This window comes from Pararge aegeria, chromosome 1 (genome assembly GCF_905163445.1).
Source record: "Pararge aegeria chromosome 1, ilParAegt1.1, whole genome shotgun sequence".
In the NCBI taxonomy this organism is placed as follows: domain Eukaryota; kingdom Metazoa; phylum Arthropoda; class Insecta; order Lepidoptera; family Nymphalidae; genus Pararge; species Pararge aegeria.
This window is the reverse complement of record NC_053180.1, coordinates 11,922,645-11,947,631: the sequence shown is the minus strand read 5'-3', so window position 1 is coordinate 11,947,631 and position 24,987 is coordinate 11,922,645. Positions and strand designations below refer to the sequence as shown.

The window sequence follows — 24,987 nt, the reverse complement described above, 5'->3', positions numbered from 1 at the left end:
CTGGCACTTAATAGTTACAAGAGACTTGAAGACTGGTAGCGCATCAAAGCCCGTGGCATCCCTAACCAGCCTAGGATGGATACTTCACGGCTTGAAGACTGAAACCTCAAAACCCGTCCTCTTCATAAATCACATTCATGAAAAAGAAACTGAAGACATAGATAAACTAATTAAAAACCATTTCAGTCTCGACTCGTTGGGAATAACAGAAAGAAAACCACTAAAAGATCCCGAACAACGAGCCATGGCAATTTTAGAAAAAACAACTCATAGATTGCCCGAAGGAAGATTCGAATGCGGATTACTATGGAAATCCGACGATGAAACTATGCCACAAAATAGAAACAGTGCCTTACGCCGCCTACAAGGCATAGAAAGAAAACTAAATAAAAATGAAGACTTCAAATTAAAATATACTCACCAAATACAAAATCTAATATCCAATGGATATGCCGAACTAGCCACCACAAAACCCACCTCGCCAAGAACCTGGTACCTGCCACATTTCGCAGTAATACATCCACAAAAGGAAAAATTAAGAGTCGTGTTCGACGCCGCCGAACGCACAAATGGCAAAAGTCTAATCGATGCCTTACTATCCGGTCCTGATTTACTACAATCCCTCTTCGGCGTGCTGATAAGGTTCCGCCAAGGCCCGGTAGCCGTCGCAGCCGACATCAAGGAAATGTTTCTCAGAATCGTAATACGAGAAGAAGACAGAGACAGCTTACGATTCCTCTGGAAAGAGAACGAAACAGACGCAGAACCTAAAGAATACAGAATGAAGTCGCTAATATTCGGAGCAACGTCATCACCCTGTTCAGCTATATACGTTAAGAATCGAAATGCTCAAGACTTCCAAGAAAAATATCCCGAGGCTGTGAATGCCATTCAACGTTGTCATTATATGGACGACTATTTACAAAGCTTCCCAACAGTCGAAGAAGCAAAAAGAACAAGTAAAGAAGTGGACCTCATACACAAAAGTGGAGGTTTCGAACTAAGAGGATGGACATCGAATTATCCATCCACTATTAACACAATGGAAATCAACCATCCCGACCATATTAATTTGGGAGACCACGATAAATATGGGAAGACATTGGGCATGATATGGCAAACCAACAACGACGCATTACGATTTACTGTCAGCCTTCGCAACACGCCCGATGACGTCACTAAAGAAACGAGACCACCAACTAAACGCGAAGTCGCAAGCGCTGTCATGTCAGTATTCGACCCGCTAGGTTTAGCCACTCCAGTTTTAATACAAGGAAAAACACTTATACAGCAACTATGGCGCACCGGAATAAATTGGGACGACCACATACCCGACACGCTTAGAGACCATTGGTCAAAATGGCTCAACAACCTAGCATGTCTAAAGAATCTCAACGTTCCACGATGTACAGATTCCTGTAACGAGGGGGAACTACATACCTTCGTAGACGCCAGTGAAACCATCTATGCCGCTGCAACATACTGGAAAACTACTATGAACAACCAGGTCAGCATAAAACTAATAGCAGCAAAAGCCAAGGTGGCCCCACTCAAACCTACCTCTATACCACGATTAGAATTACAAGCCGCAGTGCTTGGCCGCCGTCTAGCAAACAGCATTCACCAAGAAATGGACACCAATATTAAGAAGAAGTATTACTGGTCAGACTCTCGAACGGTATTAGCATGGATCAAATCCGACCCACTCACGTTCAAAACCTTCGTCGCACACAGACTAGCTGAAATAGAAGAACTCTCAAAAACATCAGAATGGAGATACGTACCCACTAAACAAAACGTAGCTGACGACGCAACTAGATCGGCACCCCGAAATTTCGACAGCAACCATCGATGGTTCAACGGTCCAGAATTCCTAAAACTTGACTGCAACGAATGGCCTCAAGATCACAGTGATCGCTCACTACAAGTTACGGGCGAAGAAAAAACACAGACAGTAGCCACGGCGCGTCTCGTTCAACCACCTATACCAGACGTCAGTCGTTTCTCATCATGGACACGTTACCTACGAGCCTCAGCACGCTTCATACAAAGCGTCGAAGTTTTTAAAACATTACTAAATAAACCCGACAAAGTCACCGCCACTAAACGAATCGTCAAGGATAAAGCCTGGAAACCGTATAAAAAACAGATGACTCAACAAACACCCACGAATCAAGAACCAACTATAAAAACCGTGAACAAACTAATACCATTATCAAGAAAATACATCAAGCAAGCTGAAACAATGTTGATACAACGAATTCAAAATGACAGTTTTAAGAATGAAATTCAAAACCTTAAAGATCACAAGAAGTTCGCCAAAGGATCCCGCCTAAGAAGACTCACCGCCGTTATAGAAGATGATATAATGCATCTCGAAACTCGCCTATCCGCTGCCAACAACATAGCGATTTCCTACAAAAAACCCATAATACTCGATGGAAAACACCCGAGTACACGACTAATCGTGAACCATTACCATCAAGAATACAATCACGGTAATCACAACACGATTATGAACGAGATTCGACAGAAATACTATGTGATATCCCTTCGAAACACCGTCAAAAGTATAGCAAGAGAATGCCAATGGTGTAGAATACACAAAGCCGTTCCTATCACAACACCTTTGGGAGACTTACCGGTGGAACGCCTGCAACACAAACAATACCCGTTCACCTGCACTGCTGTAGATTATTTCGGACCAATAACCATAAAAATTGGCAGAAAAACAGATAAACGCTGGGTGGCTTTATATACATGCCTCACAACGCGAGCAGTTCATCTGGAGATTGCTACATCCTTGTCAGCAGATAACATGATACTCACACTGCGAAGAATGATAGCACGTCGAGGGACACCTAAAACGATGTTTAGCGACAATGGAACAAATTTCATCGGAGCAAATAAAGAAATCAAGACAGCGTTTGAAAAAATTATAGATAAATCCAAAGAAAAAGGAATTCAATGGAAATTCATACCTCCAGGAGCTCCACACATGGGAGGAGCATGGGAGAGACTAGTGCGATCAGTTAAAACCGCACTAACCGCAACCCTTAATACACGACATCCTCAAGAAGAAATATTACATACATTACTTCTAGAAGCAGAACACCTCATAAATTCAAGACCTATAACAGAGGTATCCCTAGATCCAGATGACCAAGAAGGTTTAACTCCAAACCACTTTCTGATTGGAAGATCAAGCGGGCACCTTCGCATGGGAGATTTCACGGACGACGAACTCATCGGCCCCCCAACATGGAAAACATTACAACGCCTCACCGATCACTTCTGGAAACGCTGGCTCAATGAATATCTACCCACGATAACACCGCGATACAACAACAATCAAAATGGATTCATTAACCCAACCATCGGCGACATTGTAATAATAATCGATAATTCTCTTCCCCGAGGCACCTGGCCAAGAGGTGAAATCATCAAAACCTACCCCGGACCAGACGAAAAAACACGTATAGTAGACGTGCGCACTACCGCCGGAATACTAAAGCGACCGGTTTCCCGCCTAGTGAAAATCGCGCAATCTTCTTCCTCAACATGAAGTGCTCCAGATGTCATCTTCGCACGGAGGGGAGACTGTTGAAGATTCACGATACCTAAATTGATTAAGTAAATTAACAAATACTTTTGCGAGACCTTGTATCAAACAGTTGATTATTATAATAAGGAAGTTATGTTTTAATAGTTGATAAGGTAGATATATTGGTTATTTGTATGAAAAATATAAGTTAGTTGCGAGACCTAATCTCCGATAAGTCTATTTAGAGTATATTTTATTAGTAATAAATATAGACGATTTATAGCTGTAAAATTAAACATAAGATTTATTTAAATTAAGCGGTCGATGCTTCCCCGTCACCAACCATACTGAAGCTGACCAATTTGTAAACAACCGCTTCACTCTTTATGTATCACTATCTCTGTCTACTAATATTGCTATCTCTTTTACCTGTATTTGCATCCTTGTCTCATACTCTAATAAAGATACCGATATGCGCGTGTTAGGAAATAGGGAATTACAGCACTTTATCTATGATAAACCCGATGATTATATTAAATATATCAACAAATCTTAGTTTGTATACTCATTGATAATGTATTGAAAATAGAATAATGGACTTTAGTAGACTGTCAAATAAAAGTATAGGATCTATGGCGGGAGACGCGAGTTTGACAAGTTAGATTGGCGGCAAAAAAAAGTGAGGACGGATTTAAATTAATGAATTGAGAAAAGGAGATTAAGTAAAGTATTGTGGATAGAACGTTACAAATTGGGTTGAGATGATTTATAATGGAAACGATACACTTAACGAAATATTGTTGTGGCGAAACAAGTCGTATGTACTGGTGATGGAGTTGTTAAAAGTTGTTGGTACTATGGTTGTACCTGATGTTGCATTAGATAAGTATATCTCATCCTTTGGTTTATTTAGGTATCATATATGGAGCCCTAGCATAACTTTATACCGACAGTTTATGTAGCAGAGGTTGCTCTATACAAACAACTTGTTCCAAAAGTCCTGATGTTATAAGTGATAATAGTGGTTATGTTTTACCTGTCTTAAAATATGTCTTGTATCAAAGGGCCTAGCGTTATTACATATGACAATGTTGTAATTGTGTTTATAAGTTGTTTTAATTGATTGAATAAAAGAGCAACGGTAGAGTTTCTTGCCAGTGGTCTTCTCTGCCGAAGACAGCATTCCGAACTGGTAGTAGAGTCATTTGAAGGTAACAAGTAATATGAATTATAGAGAAGCCTAATATACAGTATTAGAGTCAGTCCAGTTGTTTTATTTCACTCCTTGGGAAGTCAGGTTTATAGAGTACAGACCCACAACACTGCTCTAAAGCAGGTTGGTGGGCTTTAAAGATTTCTTTTATAAAATGAATACTTTAATAGGAAGGAAGAATAATAGTCATGAGAATAAATGATTACTGCTAAGAAACTAGGTATTTAGCTTCAATAGTACTGTTAATTAATGAAAGATTAAGTGCCATCCTGAACATTGTGGGTATTATAGTGAATAAGTGAATACTTGGGCCTTCCATGTCTATATTTTTTTAGCATCAGAAGTGGGATCCTATTCATGTCCAATTTATGCCTTACTCTAATGCAGATTTACTTTTTTTAGAACCATCCCGTCAAATGTGGACATAGTAAAGAGTTTTATGTTTTTGATGATGCCTCAAGTTTTGCTGCTATGTGCTAAAACAGAAACACTCTGGAGACAAAGCACCATGTTTGTTGAAATTCTATTTAAGGATATGTGGTCCGGGGAACCAATTAATAACCATCCCAGCAAATGTGGATATAGTACATGGTTTGATGTTTTTGATGATGTCTCAACTAATAGCTGGTATGTGCTAAAACAGAAACACTCTGGAGACAGAGCACCAGACTTGGTAAAATTCCATTGAAGTATATGTGGTCCGGGGAACCAATTGATGTGATATTTTTATTTATCTTTTCTTTTTGTGGTTTCTACTTTTGAAAGATAGTACTTATTACCTGAAACTGATATGGCCTAGTGGCTCTTTGTTTATTTTGCTGAAATGATTAAGTCCAAAACAGAATTGATTTAAGTTTGTTTGTGAAAACCAACTAGTCAAGTTGGCCAAACAGAATGTGTAATGAGTTTGATAAATTTGAATTATCAAGTTTTATTTAATTAGTCAGGTTAGCCAAATAGAATTTGTGCTAAGTTTTATTATTAGTCTGTCCAGGCTACAATAAATTAACTGGTCAGGTTAGCCGAACGGAATGTGTAATAGATTTCTCTTTTAATTCTTATTTATTACATACAAGATTTCAAGTTTATATTGAGCAACTAGTCAGGTTAGCCGAGCTGTTAACTTTTATTTAGGAACTTTTCTATGTACTTCGAGATCGAAGTACTTGTCAGGAAAGCCGAGATAGGAGAGATTATGTAAATTATTCAGAACATATAAAAGAATAAACATAAAACAAAACAAAAAAAAAAAAAAAAAAATTTGTTGGTACAATAGAATAGAATATGATTATGTATCAGAACAATACATATAGGGAAAATTACTACTGAATAGCTAAATGAAATAGTTTAGTGTCTATGTTGGATTGTGCGAAGAAAATAATTGAGAGTCAGCTTAAATTTTGTGGGTTAGGTTAGGTCAGTGATCTTTCAGTATGATGTTGAGAGAAGTTTTTAAAAATGATATAAATAAAATACTATTATAAACTAAATTAATGTTGCTGCTGCAAAGGAAAATATATTAGTTGCATTATAAATAATTAGATTATACTTAGGTTTACAGTTGTTTAAATTATCAAATTTTATGTGAAATTTTAAGAGTCCTTGCATGATAAATGATTCTGTTAAACAGGTGGTTTAATTGATGTTTAGATTGAAATAAAACATTGAATAATAGAAATAACAATTGAACAAACATTGAATATACCTTGGCTTTTATGATGAGATGATAAAAAAAAAAAGATGTAAACTAATAGAAATAATTCCATCTTAGCGTTTTTATATTAATTTATTTATATTTATCTTATATATTACTTGACTTGGACAGAGGAAAAAATATGAATATCACCAGTGGGTGATGATGTTATTGATATCACTTGAGAGTGATGATGTTGTTGATATCACCAGTGGGTGATGATGTTATTGACATTACTTGAGAGTGATGATGTTGTTGATATCACCAGTGGGTGATGATGTTATTGATATCACTTGAGAGTGATGATGTTGTTGATATCACCAGTGGGTGTTGGTGTTTTTGTATATATTGGTTTGACTATTAGACTGTACCGATTGCATCTGTGACTAAATGAGACTAACAATGTTAATGACAGAATTGATGGGAAATACAATTACCTGTGTGGATATTTTGATAAAGTTGGACTAGAGGCAAAAGGATAAATTGTTTGAGATTTATATTGAGATGGAAATATTTGGATTGTGATTGTACATGTTAAAATGTACAAGATAAATGAAAATGAGTATTTTTGATTTACATTGTTGAAAATTAATCATTTTACTTTATTAGAAGTATTATATTGTTGTAATATGTTAAATGGTGTGGAATTTTAATGAAATTTTTTTTCTAAATTCTTTTTTCTAAAATGCCTATCTTTTGATAAAATATTGTTTACAGTTTATTGATAAAAGTGTATACAGAATGTAACTGATTTGATAATTTTTTATGCTTATATACCATTTGAACTAATGTTATAGAGGTGTACATAAGATGATGTACTTATAAGGATGTTCTTTGAACCTAAAGACTTATGATACAATACATATACCTAAAAAGAATAACCCTATGTACTTCGAGAACGAAGTACTTGTCAGAATGGCCGTGTTAGGAAATAGGGAATTACAGCACTTTATCTATGATAAACCCGATGATTATATTAAATATATCAACAAATCTTAGTTTGTATACTCATTGATAATGTATTGAAAATAGAATAATGGACTTTAGTAGACTGTCAAATAAAAGTATAGGATCTATGGCGGGAGACGCGAGTTTGACAAGTTAGATTGGCGGCAAAAAAAAGTGAGGACGGATTTAAATTAATGAATTGAGAAAAGGAGATTAAGTAAAGTATTGTGGATAGAACGTTACAAATTGGGTTGAGATGATTTATAATGGAAACGATACACTTAACGAAATATTGTTGTGGCGAAACAAGTCGTATGTACTGGTGATGGAGTTGTTAAAAGTTGTTGGTACTATGGTTGTACCTGATGTTGCATTAGATAAGTATATCTCATCCTTTGGTTTATTTAGGTATCATATATGGAGCCCTAGCATAACTTTATACCGACAGTTTATGTAGCAGAGGTTGCTCTATACAAACAACTTGTTCCAAAAGTCCTGATGTTATAAGTGATAATAGTGGTTATGTTTTACCTGTCTTAAAATATGTCTTGTATCAAAGGGCCTAGCGTTATTACATATGACAACGTTGTAATTGTGTTTATAAGTTGTTTTAATTGATTGAATAAAAGAGCAACGGTAGAGTTTCTTGCCAGTGGTCTTCTCTGCCGAAGACAGCATTCCGAACTGGTAGTAGAGTCATTTGAAGGTAACAAGTAATATGAATTATAGAGAAGCCTAATATACAGTATTAGAGTCAGTCCAGTTGTTTTATTTCACTCCTTGGGAAGTCAGGTTTATAGAGTACAGACCCACAACACTGCTCTAAAGCAGGTTGGTGGGCTTTAAAGATTTCTTTTATAAAATGAATACTTTAATAGGAAGGAAGAATAATAGTCATGAGAATAAATGATTACTGCTAAGAAACTAGGTATTTAGCTTCAATAGTACTGTTAATTAATGAAAGATTAAGTGCCATCCTGAACATTGTGGGTATTATAGTGAATAAGTGAATACTTGGGCGTTCCATACTCTTTAAATTTTTTTAGCACGCGCGCTTCTGTGAGCATAAAACCCCGCCTCACGCGGTCAAATCACGCACTTCACTCGCCGACTCTGAAGCGAACGCATCTCCGGTAAAACGACTACACCTTGTTGTTTTATTTCACTACTGTGGATTGGACTCGTCTACGATCCTCCACAGTAATATTTTCAATTTTTTTTTAATTGTTTTAATTTTGTTTTTTTATTTGATTCATTATTTTCATTTGTTTAATATTATTTCTTTTATTCTTACTATTATTGCTTTTGACTTAATTTAATTATTTTTAACCGGACTTACTTCAATGTTGTGTAACCTGTAAGTGATAACTCTACTCGGACAATAAACTATAATGTAAAATGATTAATGATAATACAGTATATCGTTGGTATATCTAATGAAATAAATAAATAAATAAATACCACCAGGTGAAATTGCAATCAAGAGCTAGCTTAGAATCTAGTTTAATTCCTTTGCAATCTACTCAAATCTATCTAATCGATAGCATTAACCTACATCGATAACCTCTACATAATGTTGTGATACGGACAAAGTCGTACTCTAAGGGTTAATTTTCACCATATCGGTAATGGACATCTATAAACTATGACTACACCCCCCTCAAATCTTATAAGTAACATTCAGTATCGAATAACAAAAATATTGTTACGAGAACAGTAAGCAACGCTAGCAGATAGATTTAAAGCACCCAATGAACATTCAAAGAACGAGAAAGTAAATAATTCTCGCCCTTTGTTATTGATCTGAACCTCATAAATGTTCAAGGCTATTCAGTATATTATTATTTGTCTGTGAGCAATACACTCAATTGTACATTAAGACATTCCTAGTGTTTGTATTGTCATTGATTCTTTGCACGTAGTAATGAATTGGCCTGACACACCGTGGTGGTGAAAGATCATCGGGAGGAAACCTGCATACCTGAGAGTTCTCCATGATGTTTTCAATGGCATGTGAAGTCTATCAATCTGCACTTGGCCAGCGTGGTGAACTACGGCCTAAATCCTTCTCATTCTGAGAGGAGACCCGTGCCTTGTCGTGCCTCCCGTAGCATCTTTATAGCATCATTATCCCATAGGAATATTTTAAAGTTTATTCAAGAGAGGTGTGGCATTAAATTCACGTGCATTTATTTTGATATACTGATATTTTGAAGTTGTGTATTAGGAGAAAAAAAAACGGTTGTAGTTATTAAAAATAACTTTTTCAATGCACGTAATAAAATTATTAAATATGGAACACTGGGAGAATCTGACTACCCGCGTTCGTTCTTTTGTCGGTATTTCACGAACTGGAAGAACACGAAAGCGGGTAGTCAGATTCTGCCCGTGACATCCAACTTGACATCTCGTACCTACGCAGTCAAATTCATGCAGGTTATATAATCATCATCATCATCAATAACCCATAACAGAACACTGTAAACCCTTCCGTTGGAAGGGACCTTTACTCCAGGTCTCTTCCAACGGAAGGGTTTGCCCATAATCAACACGCTGGTCTGGGTTGGTGATCGCAGTTGATGGTATTAGTAACACAGAGGGTGCTGTTGACTGTTCTCTGTTTTATTCCTTTAGTCACTGCGTACTACACCCGCGGGAAGAGAAGGGGTGGTGACTACTGTGTTCTGAACTGCCGTTACCACACGGCATACATAAATAATACTTGTCTGAAAACATATTCTTTATTAATAAGCTCTCTATAAACTTGCTCGCGCAAATTCTGCTCCTAGTTTCTGAATTTGCTCTTTTTACTAACACCGATGATATAGAGGAATTTCGCTTTTAGAAGCGTGTTAAAACATTTGAAATGCAAACTCTATGTGTAGTGTACTTTTACGTCTATTTTGAATTCGTGCGTTGCATTCCACTTTCAGTTTGGGTTTTCCAGTACTATTTTCTTCGTTTTTGATTGCTCCTTTAAAAAGGAATAGTTTTTATATCGGCCTCAAAATAAAAAGAAATGGTTTCACTCTATTTGATCCACAATAATTGAGTGCCTAATGAGTGGTTCGCATTTTATGCAGGTTCCCAATGGTTTTATTGAAATTATCATGGTTTTATACATTTTAACATTTATCCCTATTTTCCTTTGCAACTTGTTTTGAATGGGTGTTTATTAAATTATATTTGTAAGATAACTTGTTTGTAAGCGCCATGAAACTGTAAATTGCAATATTTTGTTCTACTTGGGACCTTATTTTATTTTGCTAGTACCGGTCCTTGTAGTTGTACCTAATTGTGGTGGAATGCTCGAAAATTTTCAAGTTACAATTGAAATTTTAGTAGCAAATGCTATTGCAAACATACTTATATTTAAAAAAAGCGAGGGGAAGCTTATAGTGTGTAATTTCTGCTGTCTCGTGAGTATAAGAAAATTGCCCACCATATGCCTGTATCCGAAAAGCCAGACAAAGAGAAAAGCAACCCCCTTTCTTTATTTTAAGCCCAAAGCCATCATATCATCATATCAAGCCATCATATCAATTAAAAAGTTGGAAATAATACTAATTTATGTGGATAAAAATTGAAAAATATCAACTGGGTTTAAACACCCAGTTAAGTAAAGAATCAATCAAAGAATTCACTTATAAAATTTCGAATTTCTACGTTCAGTCGTTTGGGCTGAGACCTGTAAGTCGGTTAGAACGAAGTTTTTATAGATTGTATAAGACTTTTTTTTTTCATTATATTTTAACCCACACTAAACTATTAGTGCCTAATGCGTGACTCATATTTATGCCTAAAATGCAATGAACGCTGCCTAACTTTTATTTTCCATTGGTTTGATAATAATTGGAATTATTTAAGATAATTGATTCCAATTGAAGAACCGTTGAAATTTTTAATATAATACGTAAGGATTTAATATAACTGCCATACCCTTTGCCCGCTACCAAGTGAATTGCAGTGAAGGGCTAACTTGTAAAGGAATTTAAAAAAATATGCTTAAATATGTACGTTCGTAAGTTTCAGTAAAGACACATGTTTTTAGTAGCCACGTCCGTGCATGTACACGCGTGTCGTACATCCTTTCATATTTTTCTTGCGTTTTCAACTTCCAAGTTACCGTCAGCCTACACCCAAGACACACTTAGTATTATGTCTTGGCAGAGAACAAAACTTTTTTTTTTTATTAACGATACGCCAGCGTTTGACGACAATCATGCCCGTTAGAAAGCAATGATGAGGTCTAGGTTGGAGCAGGCTTGCCTAGAAAAAGCCTATTTACTCTAGCCTTGAAGGTACTCAAATTATACGTGGCAGGAAACACAGTTGCTGGGAGGGCGTTCCACATCTTAGCGGCACGTATCAGAAACGTGGATAAAAAACGTTTCGTGCGTGTTGATGGAATATCAACCACATAAGGATGCCACCGCTCACGGTATCTCGCTGTTCTGTGGTAAATCGGGGAAGGAGGAACAAGATTGTGAAGTTCGCACACTCACCGAAGTATATCCGGTAAAAAACCGATAAACATGCAACATTGCATCGCTGCTGGAGACTATGTAGTTTCGACTGTGTTAACGAATTGTCGCCTATAATTCTCCTGGCGCGACGATCCACCGAATCTAAAGCTTCAAGCTGGTACTTGGCAGAGCCACCCAAAAAAACGAAAAAACGAAACTAAACGAGAAAAACGAAACTAAACGAAAATCGACTCTTAAATTCGACGGCCGATTAGCGTAGTGGGCAGTGCCCTGATTTCTCTCAATCGATTCTCACAACTGGAAACTGTTTGTCGGGATGTTTATCTGTATATTAAAAGTATTTATTATTGATCAGTTATCTTAGATTTAACACAAGCTACGCTTACATTGGGGCTAGATGTAAGTATTGTCATAATATTATATTATTTTATTTATTTAAAATATTAGTTATTTGCGGATTTTAGTTACAAAGAAGCCACAAGAATAAAGGGTATAACCTTGCACGTGCCAATAAATTAATTATTATTGCAACTACGCTGTGCAATTAACCCCGAGATTTGATTAAAGCGCTACGCGACACCCAGTAAACAAGTGACCACAATCATTCAGTTAACGGACTATTGTGAAAGTAATTGTCTCCTTTTGTGTCCAACGCTACGAGTTGATTGATACCTACGTACTTTGTAATTACGTAGCACTACACAAAGTAAAAAAGACGTGCGCCCGTCATTGTTACAGTAAAAAACCTTAAACCACTTTTCTTTCTGCCAAAGTTTTGCTTCACGCAAAAATCCGGTTATTTTATTTACATGAAACTTTATAAATAATATGCAGGATGAAAATAAATTTGAAAAGAGGGTTAGCGTTTGCATATTTGATAGCTATATTTTAATTGAAAAAAGTTGTGATGATGGTTTGGACTTTGGCCTACCTTCGGCATTTAAGAGTAGTAGCGCTTTTTGTGACAGAGATCGTCCGCTAAACAACATTGTCGCAATGCTGTAATTACCAGTGTTATTACAGACACATAAGGCTTCTCATTTACGCTTTAGGTTAATGAAAATAGAGCAACGCTTAGCAGGACGTGTTCCTTGCATGTCCTGCAAATAATTGCTCTTTCGGATTTCCACGTACTATAAGGTGGGTTATTAGCTTGGTCCATGCATTCTTTCTATAAAAAAAATCCTTTCAAATTTACCAAATTTGATCTCCGGCACGCACCTCTAGCTTGTCGGACATACTCGTATGTGCATTTTTAATTTAACCAATTATAAATCACCTACTTTAACGCTAATGGAAAACAGCCTGAGGAAACCTAAGAGTTCTTTCTAACGTTGTCAAAGGCGTGTGAAGTCTACCCAACCGCACTTGGCCAGCGTAGACTACGGATTAACCCTTCTTATACTGAAAGGAGGCTAGTGTATTGGGCTGTGTAAATGGGCTCATAAAAATGAGCCGAGATTTGAATAGAATAATTCCGAAGCTCTAACAATGAGCATAGATGTTCGGTTGCGCAGGTCCAGTCTTATTACGTATTTGCGCAAATCGAGTATCCATAGAGTAAAAGTACACACTGCTTACATTACAACGTAGCCCAATATATATAGATATATATGTATATAAAAGCAATAAATGTAATATATCATCTTAATGTTATATGTGACACATAATGAAGCCTTTAAAGTAGGCCTTAAAATTAACACTATCTGTATTTGTACAATGCATGGTACGCTTTGCGTTGGCGCTAAAATATGTAGGTAAATAAAACATGACCCGAAGCAGACAGGAAACAAAATTACCCTACGTGCCAAAGTAGCTTTACGATTAACAATTCGATGCTCGAACACTTTATAGCAAGTTGTCCGCAATTAACCTCACTGTCCAACAAAGTTAGTGTCCAATTTAAACCTCAAAATCGACGAATTTTACATAAAAGGTCTTAATTACGCCAAAATTGCAAACGTTCTCTGAAACGAAGCAACCATTGAATTTCCAAAAGGCATTTTAACTAACTGGTTGAACACCAGTACTATCTCTAACTAATTAAACACCTGCAACAAATAATATGATTTAAATTTGTATTTCCATTTAGCCCGCAGATAATTAAGCATAATAATTACTACGGTAAAGTCAAATAGATAGACTTCATGTTTCAAAAGTCAGTAAATTAATGAACTCCTAATTTGAATTTACGCTGATACTATGAAAATGTGATTTCTTTATCTGATCTAAGCCGCGGCTAGTTACTATATTATCGATTAGGGGTATGCCACGATATCACGCAGCCAGTTTTGATTGCATCACCACTTACCAACAGGTATAATACCAGTCAAGTGCTAACTTGTAATAAAATTTAATCTAATACGTATAACGGAAGAAATCAAGAGTTTGTTAATTTTTATCGTGGAAGACACATAGGTTGCAAAAAATAAACGCAGGGATTTTATTCAGCGGTACGTAACAGATAAGAAACGTTTCGTGCGATTTGATCGGATAACAGTCACAATATAGGGATGTCACCGCTTTTTTTCTAAAACGATAAACGGGCAAAGAGAGAGTTGTAATATGAGCAATATTACAACACAATATTGCAATTCATCGTTCCAATTAGAGTGGGCACAGGTCCTTTATAAGCTTTTATTTAACTTGTCTACTTTTTCGGTATTCTATTTTTCAATCACTTATTCTTAACCAACAAAGATGAGATTTGGATTATTTATGTGACTTCAGTTATATGTTAAAATTAAGTTCGAGCTACCCTACTAATATTATAAATGTGAACGTGTGGATGTTTTGATGTTTGTTACGGATTGAACGGATTTGGATGAAATTTTGCAGGCATGTAGCCTTTGACATAGAAAATAAAATAGGCTACGTTTTATCCCGATTTCTTAAGAAGTTCCCGAGGAAAAATTAAAAATTGCTTACGAGTTAAGCCGCGGGTAGACAGTTTTGAAATTTGGAATGCATACCAGCTATGCTATGGAAAAGGACATGTAGTTTCTATACCGATCTCTCAAATAGTTCCCGTGGTAAGAATAAAAAATGCTTATGCCTTAGACACAATTCTAAAGTACACGCAGACGAAGTCGCCGGCAGAAGCTAGTGAAAAAATATTTTTTTTAAATAAACAAGTAAGTTCAGTTGTTTTTGGGAAAGTTCACTTTGCAATATCTATTAAAAGTGTCCCTTTAATTACTTATATCCTAAAGCTAATCAGTTTTGGAGAATACAGTGAAGTCATAATCCAATAAGAGGTTTAAATCCTACACATTCTGCTACTGTTCGACAAAAAAAATGCACTGGTTTAGGAGTATAGTTTTAACCAGTTATTTTAAGGTTAAGCTTAAAGTCCTTTACCAAAAATAGCCTGAAGATATACTATAGGTAATGGACAAAAATATACCTATAATTAATTTTGCATCGACGTTTATCCAAATAACAATTTTACCATATTTTTTATTACGTGTCACTAGCAATAGATTTCACAAACATTGCTACATTTTTCATAAAAAGACCTTTCTTCCCAAATGATCGAGACATCTTTGAATGCCCCTAAAAATATTTAAATATTAAATATTCGCTTCAATAAGAAAACATCAATGATCAAACATTGAAATCAGTGTGCCAAAGGCAAAACGGTTCAATTTATTGCCTCATAAATTCTATGCATGTTCTATATTACTGATGAAAGCTAAAAGGGAGGGAAAATCCAAATTTATTATTTGAATTATAAGTCAGCCATTTTCTACAATAATTTATATTTTACTCAACAGTTTTTAGTCAGACAATTTTTTCAATAATAATAATATTGTATCAAAGGCTTCAATGTGTGTATAAAGACTATTTAAATGACAAGTACTTTACATCCATTCGGAATCCCACAGTGCATATTAGAAACGAGAAAGCAAAGCGAATCCTACAAGGTCATCGAATAACAACTAGGTAGGCTACAATGTATTACAGTTCGACGGTACATTTTTATGATGGTTATGTAAAACACACGAAGATAATATAAAAGACAGACATAAGTCTTTTGAGGGATTTCTTAACAGGTCGGCCTTGTACCTTGAGATTCAGCGTCCCTTTGCTACTCGAAGGATGTTGTTTGTCTGACATTTAATTATATGTTTGAGAGATACTGTAACAAAATACACTGTATTAAAGATAGAATATCAAACTGCACTACTGGCACTTTGTTTGGATAACAAAAAATGTTCAAAATTCATTGATTTTAAGCATATAGAGCCTTAAAAAAGCTATATTTTACGGCACGAGTTGAAATTAGAGGTCTCATTCCAGTTAAACAACAGTCGCTATTTCTATGAATAAAACCGTTACCTAATTGAGTTACTTATATAACTTGAAATTGGTTTATCCAAGTATTGAAAGCTACAAGAACTCGGTCCCCCTGTTACATTTATTATTGTTTGTTTTGGAGTTGTACTTTCCCTCGTACGCGGAAGGCATAATAATAGGACAACCTACGGCCCAAAAACGAGAAACTTTTGTTTTCGTATAGAATGAGAAAGGCCAAATGTGTCTCTGATTTCATCAGTTTTCAGATAAAAGGGACCGAATGACCATAAAAAGTTTTTTAATTAGCTACGTCTGTACGTATGTAAAATATTGGTTAAAAAAATGGAATCAATCTTAAAATAATTGTTTGAAGATTGATTCCATTTTTATGTATAAAATATTCCATCTTTGTCTGTCTCCACGATGTGCCATATTTTATTAAGATTCAGCGGCCGAGCGTCGAGACACGTTTTCGCATTTATAATAAGTATGTAATAGAGAAGAATAAGACTTTCAAACACGTTATACAAAAAACTAGTCTAGAGCCTAATATCGATAAATTACAACTGCATAGTTTTATATAACTTGTAAGAGGATTATATCCACACTATGCTATCCGATATCGGGTAACTCATATTTAAATTGATAGTCCTCTGAACCCAAAATGATACCGACAATAAACGAAGTTGTTGATTTCGATGAAGCATTCAGTATACTCGTAAAATAAAAATAAAAAACATGTTTCACTTTTAACGATACGGTAGTAGGAAGCTGTCTGTTATAGTTTAAGTTATAGTCTAATATTTTGACAGGCCAATATCGCACAGGTCTATATATCTACATACTGGCGTAATCAGAAGAGAAACGACATTAAAAAGCATTTTAGCAGTACAGTCACTGAGACTATCGGCATCCGATATACTCAGTAAGCTAGAATCAAATCGGATGATATTAAAATTCTTCAGATCATATATCAAAATCTACGTACGTCTCCATGACAGCAAACTGATTTGGGTTCAAAAAGAAGGTCGACACTTCGAACTCCTTTTCTATTCTTACGTTAAATCCCAATTTAAGACCCAACCTTTTTAGATATGGAACGGCAAATAGAAACTTTTTAAATAATTTCCGTATAGTCAGAACGAGTTTTGCCTTTTGCATACCTAATACGTGGGGTACCAACGATCTTATTCGCTGTGACATTCAAATAGTACACACTGAGTACACACGTATATCAATTTACGAGTATATTGGCATTTTTCGACGTCAAACTGAAAGAGATGTCAAACATGGCATCGAAAAATTATGTCATGAATAATTATACCTATACACAGAATTAAGAAAATTCAGAAACCGTGGACCCGACTAATATTAAATCATCAAATACCACTCCACTTTAGTAGTGTTTCTCGAACAGGTGGTTAGTCACTTCATACAATTTAGCAGATGACAATAATCATTTTAGCTCTAATGCTATAGACGTTTACCATAAAATGGAAAAAGTATGTGAGCTAGCAACATTCCGCAGGTATGAAGCGCGACGTCCGCAGTGCGTTTTCACTGTTTTTGGACACAATGCACTGCATGCAATAATTCAAAAAATGTTTATTCATGTAGACTTTTCACAGGCTTTTATAAAGCGTTCATACATGTGTGCATGTATATATAATTACTAGCGGACCCGCGCGACTGCATCCTGCTTCAAAAATAATCGTATGTTATCGCGGACTTTATTATAACTATAGATAAGGCGATGATGATTACTTCGTTCGCCAACTTAAACCTAAAGCTACGAGGACTTCAAACGCAACTGGCGTAAGAAGAGCCCGCACAACAAACTTAACCGGGTATTTTTTTGATGTCACCATCTCATAGAAAATTAATGTCAAGCTTTGAAGTTATTGCAATTCCTACCCAAGCTTTTACATTATAATAGGATTTTTCTGTAAGCTTAGGTTCTATATAAACTTTCAACATATTGAGGGACATCTCAAAGATTTCATTCATAATTTGTTATAAAACAATAGAATAATATAATGGCTGAATGAGAGTTCTGTTTTTTTCTTAATTCTGTGAATTCATAGTTTTATTTTATAAAACGATAGCTATATTCTATTTAATCAATGTTATAAAAAATCAGCCCACTGTTTTCTGTCATTAGCTTTCAAAGTCTGCATTGGATCAATTGTTATTTTCCGAAGGGTCGATTCAAATATTCTCTCTCTTTAATTAAAAGCATTCTATCCACAGATAGCACAACTGAATTTTTAATATGTCTCCGAAAATTTAAAAAAAAAACAACATATTCGGATCGACTGGTTTTGAACTTTTCGTAGTAACTATATCTTTAGCAAAGAGGAAAAATTTAAAGTTCAATCTGAAAGTGTTTGTAAAAAGTTCCGTTTCATTGTTTGTTATGAAAATATAAATAAGATCTAAAAATAATTTATGATTTCAAATAATGTTGTATTCTATAAATATTAAATTCTAAATAAAAAAAGAAACACTCTCTTTAACGAATTATGTTAATCTTAATAATGGACGGAGGTCAAAGATTTTTCTCTCTAAGATCTCGTTAATGTCTAATAAACGTGAAATAAAATAAGCAGATTCAGCCCCTTTGTACGGAATTATTTTACGTCGGTGTTTTGTTTTTTTTTTTTATGGAAATACAATACAACCGCGTAAACGGATTACGATTTTGCAATGTTAACCATTTAAATTCGTAACACTAAACGTTATAATTATGGGTAGCTCTTGAATACTAAATTCTCAACTAATAGCACGACCTTCTTTAATATGATGTGTATGTTTCACTTCGTATAGAGAAATAAATAGTATATTAACTTTATATTTTAATACCTTTTTTATTAATCGAGACAGTGGATCACGATGCTTTGAGTTTCAGATTTCCGATTCTATTCCCGGTATCAGGCCAAAAAATTTGACTTCTTGAGGCTTTCTGCAAAAAATTCTCAGTACCAGCTGAAGAGAAAGGATATCAGCGGTGACCAACTCCGTGCCTTAGAGAGCTTATTGTAGTTATCTTTTAATCAGGGTAAAGCCCGCCAACCTTTTGGAGTCAACCAACCCATGTCTGGAGTCTGTGTTCTAAAAATTATCTTGTACGTATTAAAGACGCTAGACTTCCTTAAGCCGTATTCTACTCAGAGCTTAAGGAAGGAAAGCGGAAATCTGGTGATCAGTTTCTGCGCTACAGAGATGTTCTCAAGCGCCACCAAACAGCCTCCAACATACGAAGCGACAGGTGGATAGAACTTGCACGGCAGAAGCTCGAGTGGCGCAACTCTCTTAATAAGGCCGTTAAGACCTTTAAAGAAAGCCAACTTAAAGACCTCGACACAAAACGCCTTAACGAAAAGACCCAGTCGTAGTTTTCCTATACCTACACATTTCGACGGCCGATTGGCGCAGTTTGCAGCGACCCTGCTTTCTGAGCCCAAGGCCGTGGGTTCGATTCCCACTACTGGAAAGTGTTTGTGTGATGAGCATGAATGCTTTTTAGTGTCTGGGTGTTTATATGTATATATTCTAAGTATTTATGTATATAATTTATAAAAATATTCATCAGGCATCTTAGTACTCATAACACAAGCTACGCTTACTTTGGGGCTAGATGGCGCTGTGTGTATTGTCATTGTATATTTATTTATTTATATATTTATTATTTATACAGACAAACCTAACAAAATTTAGATTTTCCGGACACATTTGCTCATATGATATAATCCTTATTAATGGGTTAAAATATGCTACACACGGGTACCATGTGGTAACGGCAGACCAGAATACAGTTGTCACTACCCCTCCTCTTCTGAGGGCGTGGGTTTCATATGAGCCCGGCGTGGTGATTATGGATGGAGATATAGGCTGTTGATGATGATGATACATACAAAAACGCATACGCTGAATAGGTCCATTAAAGCACTCTATGAAAATTAAGTGAAAATATTTATTCAGTAATTATAGGCCCGCAAGAGAAACATAAACTTTGTGAGCAAAGATTTTCTTACCTGTAATTTACCATTTAAGTTTCAAAACTGGTCAGCCTGTATGTATACGAACTTTGATGAATACACACTATGGTTAAATTAATTTGGGTTTTAATAATAGTATTTAATAGAGTAAGTTTGCAAAGCTTTCGGCGACTCGGTGGTTTATACAGCGTATAACCAAATTACTAAATAATGTTGAAGGATGCATAAGTACATTTTAAAAGGAATCACCCTGTAAAAATATTAAGTCAAAAGAAGCATATGTATTTTTCCATACAAACGAACTCAAAACACTCTAAGCGTTTACTTATGACAACCCTATTGAAGTTGAGAGACCCAAATAGGCAAACTACCTACGCTACGCGACGCGTACCTAGTAAAGTGACAGCAGTCACGTGATTTTATTTATTTTATTTTATTTATTTATACACTTTATTTGTAAACTACAAATAGTAAACAAAAAAAACAATGGACACAACAAAAATAAACTTAAAAAGTAGGATACAAAGGGCGGCCTTATCGCTTAGTAGCGATCTCTTCCAGGCAACCTTAGGATTAGGAAAACCAAGGGAAACCGATTGGTGGGGTGTATTATTATTATATACATACTTACGAACAATTACACACTAATACTTATCAAGATTAAGATTACTTATTAGAAGTATTAGTGTGTAATTGTTCGTAAGTATGTATATAATAATAATACACCCCACCAATCGGTTTCCCTTGGTTTTCCTAATCCTAAGGTTGCCTGGAAGAGATTGCTACTAAGCGATAAGGCCGCCCTTTGTATCCTACTTTTTAAGTTTATTTTTGTTGTGTGCATTGTTTTTTTTTTTTTTACTATTTGTAGTTTACAAATAAAGTGTATAAATAAATAAAATAAATAAAGATTACACACATAAAATATTAATAATAATAAATATAAAAAAATAATAAACTAATATATACTAAAACATACTTAAATATGAGTAAGAGATTGAGATTTTAATGTTGCATGTGATGTTAGGGATGTATCTGATTTATTTTAATAAAAACTATGGCAATACAAATTTTACAGATAATTTGAAAATTGACTGAGACAGTACAAATGCTCCTCTGAAGCCTTTGAAGTATTATTTCGGTTTTCATTTACGCGTTGTGTAATAGGATTTATATTAAAGTTTGTCTGTCTCCTGTCTGAGAGGCTTCGATCATGGTTAGTTTCCACTCTTCCGACTAGGACGTGCAAAGCGAATAAGCGTTCGTGTAATGCAAACCGCTTTATCACTTACTACGTGAAATTACAGTCAAGGGTGAACTTAAAGTAAATTTGTAATGTAGCGTTAAATAGAGAAATGGAAAAATGTTAAGTTTACGGAATTTTTAAACATATAATTAAAGGCATGCCGAGATTGTGTGCAGTAAGTAAATTACGAGAGCTGACAGAATATGTTTGTATACGCTCTGATATCTGAAAAACGTTGTCAGTTGAAGCATGAAAAATCACTACAAAGTTACGTTTATTAATAAGGTCCCCATAATCATTCGGTTATCGATTTTGGGAGTCGTAAGCAGCGTTGACCAAAATCGCTAACAGAACGATTGGCCGTTATAATTGACTGACTAGTGATGTTGTTCACATCTCATCATATAATTATGATAATTATAATATTAGCCATATCATAAATTTAAGATTATTTTAATAAATCCCGTAATAGCACTCAATTAAGGTGATCACTCTGTTAGTAAGGTATGTGTTTAAGTTTGAATTACAGTGTACATATTGTTTAGACTAAAGCGGAAATACATAATTTATATTAATAATATTCACTTCTACTATATACTATAACTCTTATAATATTATTGCAATGTCTCTCTTTTAAAATGATAATAAATAATATATTAACTGCAGGGCAAAATATTTAAGTTTTTTAATTATTCTCTACAACAGATGCTGTAAATAACGTCTCATAAAGAATTTAACGGTGCAGCGTTCTTGAAACTAAGTGTCTGATGTTCAGGCAATCAGGCGATTTGTTTGAAACTACTTAATGCAAAATACCTCAGCGCCTGAAAGCCAGTCTTCGAACATTGGGTGCTGCGAATATGAGCTATGGCTCGAAACGCGGTCGCAAAATATTAGGCTCATAAGAAGGTTCAGAGTCAATAAGCGGATGATGGGGAGGTATACCCGGAGTTTACTTCGTGATCAAATTAGAATGAAAAGATCCGTAGATGAACCAGAGGTGGCTGACACAGCTATACGAGTAACCAGGCTGAAGTAGCTAACAAATAAAAAGGTGTAAAAACAAATAGAATTTATTCAAATCGCTCCGCTTTTAGAACCGCTTTCCCAAATAATGAGACACACGGTCAAAACTAAGTAATTAGGAAAGTTCACGAATTTCAAGAGCATAGTACAACACCACATTGCTCTGAAAACATAGCATTTAAACTATGCTCCTGATGTATAAACTTGCCTAGAATTTGCTTGACATATTGTTTTATAACGAATGTTATGTACACGTTTAGTTAACAGACTTTAATCTTAAAGTAACAAGTAGTAGCGGGTAGATTAAACAGCAAATATAATTTATAAATATGAAAGTATGCCTGCGAAGCTTGTCCCCTCCACAAATATTGCATCAGAGACTAATAGTGCGTCTCTACTAGGTAACAAAAATAAAAATCTGTTATTACCCTTCTCGTAGTTCCAATCCTTGTGAATCATTAACGCTTATTCTATCGATCTAAGAGCGTCCCAGCCCATGTATACCGCCTGCCAACTAGCTGCATGCCTAGTTGCTTTGTCTGCTTGCAGGCTTTTAATGCTTGCTTTGCGTTATAGCTTAGGTCCTAGTCTTTTATTATTTATTCTTAGATTCATAATCAATAGCCTATAATAGTTCACTGCTGCACTAAAGGTATCTTCCAACGAGAGGGTTTGCTCATCACAACTCTAGGCTCACTGTTCGGTGATGCCAGTCGATGCACAGCACAGCGGTCGCTGCTAACCTTTCTCCGTTGCATTTACTTAGTCGCCTCGTACGACACCCGCGGGAAGATAAGTAGCGATACTTGTGTTCTGATCTGCAGGCATATGCTTGCTATACGGCATACTTAGATTCATTATTACTTGGTCTTTGTGTAAAGACATATTGTATGTATAATAGTAATTTGACAGCAGACACGTTCAAATTCGAGCTTCATAAAAATATAATAGATCAGACAATCAATAAAATCTTTTGTGTGATGAATTACAATGTGAAAAATTCGCGCTACTTTCTCTATTATTATATTGTATTCATTCATAACACGACTTCCGCTTACTTTTTATAAAGAATTCTCTACCCTAAGGTTGCTTGTAAAAGATCGCTGTTAAAGCGATAAGGCCGCCTATTGTACAATTTTTCACTTTATATTTTGCTCTTTTGGTGTACAATAAAGGATATTTTACTATATACTTTGACTTTATACCCGACAAGCTCTGCTCGCAGGTTTGTCCGGTGACTTGCGTTAACTTTATCCCTACTTCCGCAAAAGTAATATGACAAATGCGAAAATTGCTGTGGGAAGCAGTGGTGTGCACTGATTTGCTTACCAGGGTATGCATAAGGCAGGAATTGCATAAAATGGCAAAAATCTTCCTCCTATACGAGTTATATATCAATTTTAGGGTAACCAGTGCTTTTAAGCATGTATGAAGTGCACGCCACTGGTGGAAAGCACTAAATAATTAATCAAAAAGTTTTTGGACAGGTGTCCTGCATATATATACCTTAAGATCAAATTCCTTCTAACATCATTCAGCCATTTCAGCACATAAGAATTGCACCTTAGTCCTACTGAAGAGTTTCGTGCATATTTTCTAGCTATATGAAAAGGCAACCTGTCAATCTGTTGCTCTAAGGCTGCCTGTAAGAAGTACAAGCTTTTAGTTATCCAACAAACACGAATTAGCATTTATAATATTAGTAAGTAAAAGAAGAATTGGATACAGCACGTAAACTGATTTCATTACTATTATAATATCACCATCTTCAGCCTGTTAAACCCCTGGTTTAGGCTTTCTCCCTCGTAGGAGAGAGGTTTCTAGAGAATAGATCGCCACACTGCTTGTTATACTAACCGCTGTGATAAACACAACTAAACCTTTCTTAGCTTCGTTATGGAACTAGGACTCTGGAACTAATAACAAACAATACTTAACAGTTCTTGGTCCAACCTTAAACCCCAACCCTCGGAATCCATAGTTGATCGTGCTATCCACTAAACCAACAAGGTAGCTATATAAATTTGTCAAGTAGTTCAGGCTCAAATAAAGATTTGGGATTACAATTCAGCATAATACATTCTCGATTCCATCACAAAAGAATCAATCCTCAAAAGTTGAAATGAAAATTCATTCACATCTGATATTGCAAGTAAGCATTTAATATTAGAAAGGGATGTCTGGAATTTGAGTTTCAAAATCGGTTTTAATGGTAATATGATAAGAAAAAATATTATTTAGTTTTAGAACTAAAGAGTCGTTAAAACTTTAAAACGGATTTTTTTTAACTTTATTCGTACAACAAAACAACTTTCGTGAAAAATACATGAAAGGATAATATTACTTTATTATAGTAGTATTATGTTGTATTTATATAATACTCCGTTCTTTAGACTACATTATGCTTAAAAAATATATTAAAAGAGTACCACAAACATAACAAAGATACCTTTGAACTAAAATGTTTATTTCATTAACATTTGTCAGTAGGTACTTTATAATTGTATATTTATTCATTAAATAAGGACACTCA

At 35.2% G+C, this 24,987-nt stretch overlaps 1 protein-coding gene across 1 annotated transcript; it reads left to right on the top strand.

Annotated features, from left to right (window-relative positions):
- The first annotated feature begins 244 nt into the window (after window positions 1–244).
- LOC120630216 lies at window positions 245–3,565 on the top strand. Its single transcript, XM_039899394.1, has one exon. It carries the CDS (start codon window positions 245–247, stop codon window positions 3,563–3,565), a length of 3,321 nt encoding a protein of 1,106 aa, XP_039755328.1.
- The last annotated feature ends 21,422 nt before the right edge of the window (window positions 3,566–24,987 follow it).

Coding starts and splice junctions, on each gene's coding strand:
- LOC120630216 (XM_039899394.1), top strand. CDS start 245: ATGGCAATTTTAGAAAAAACAACTCATAGATTGCCCGAAGGAAGATTC.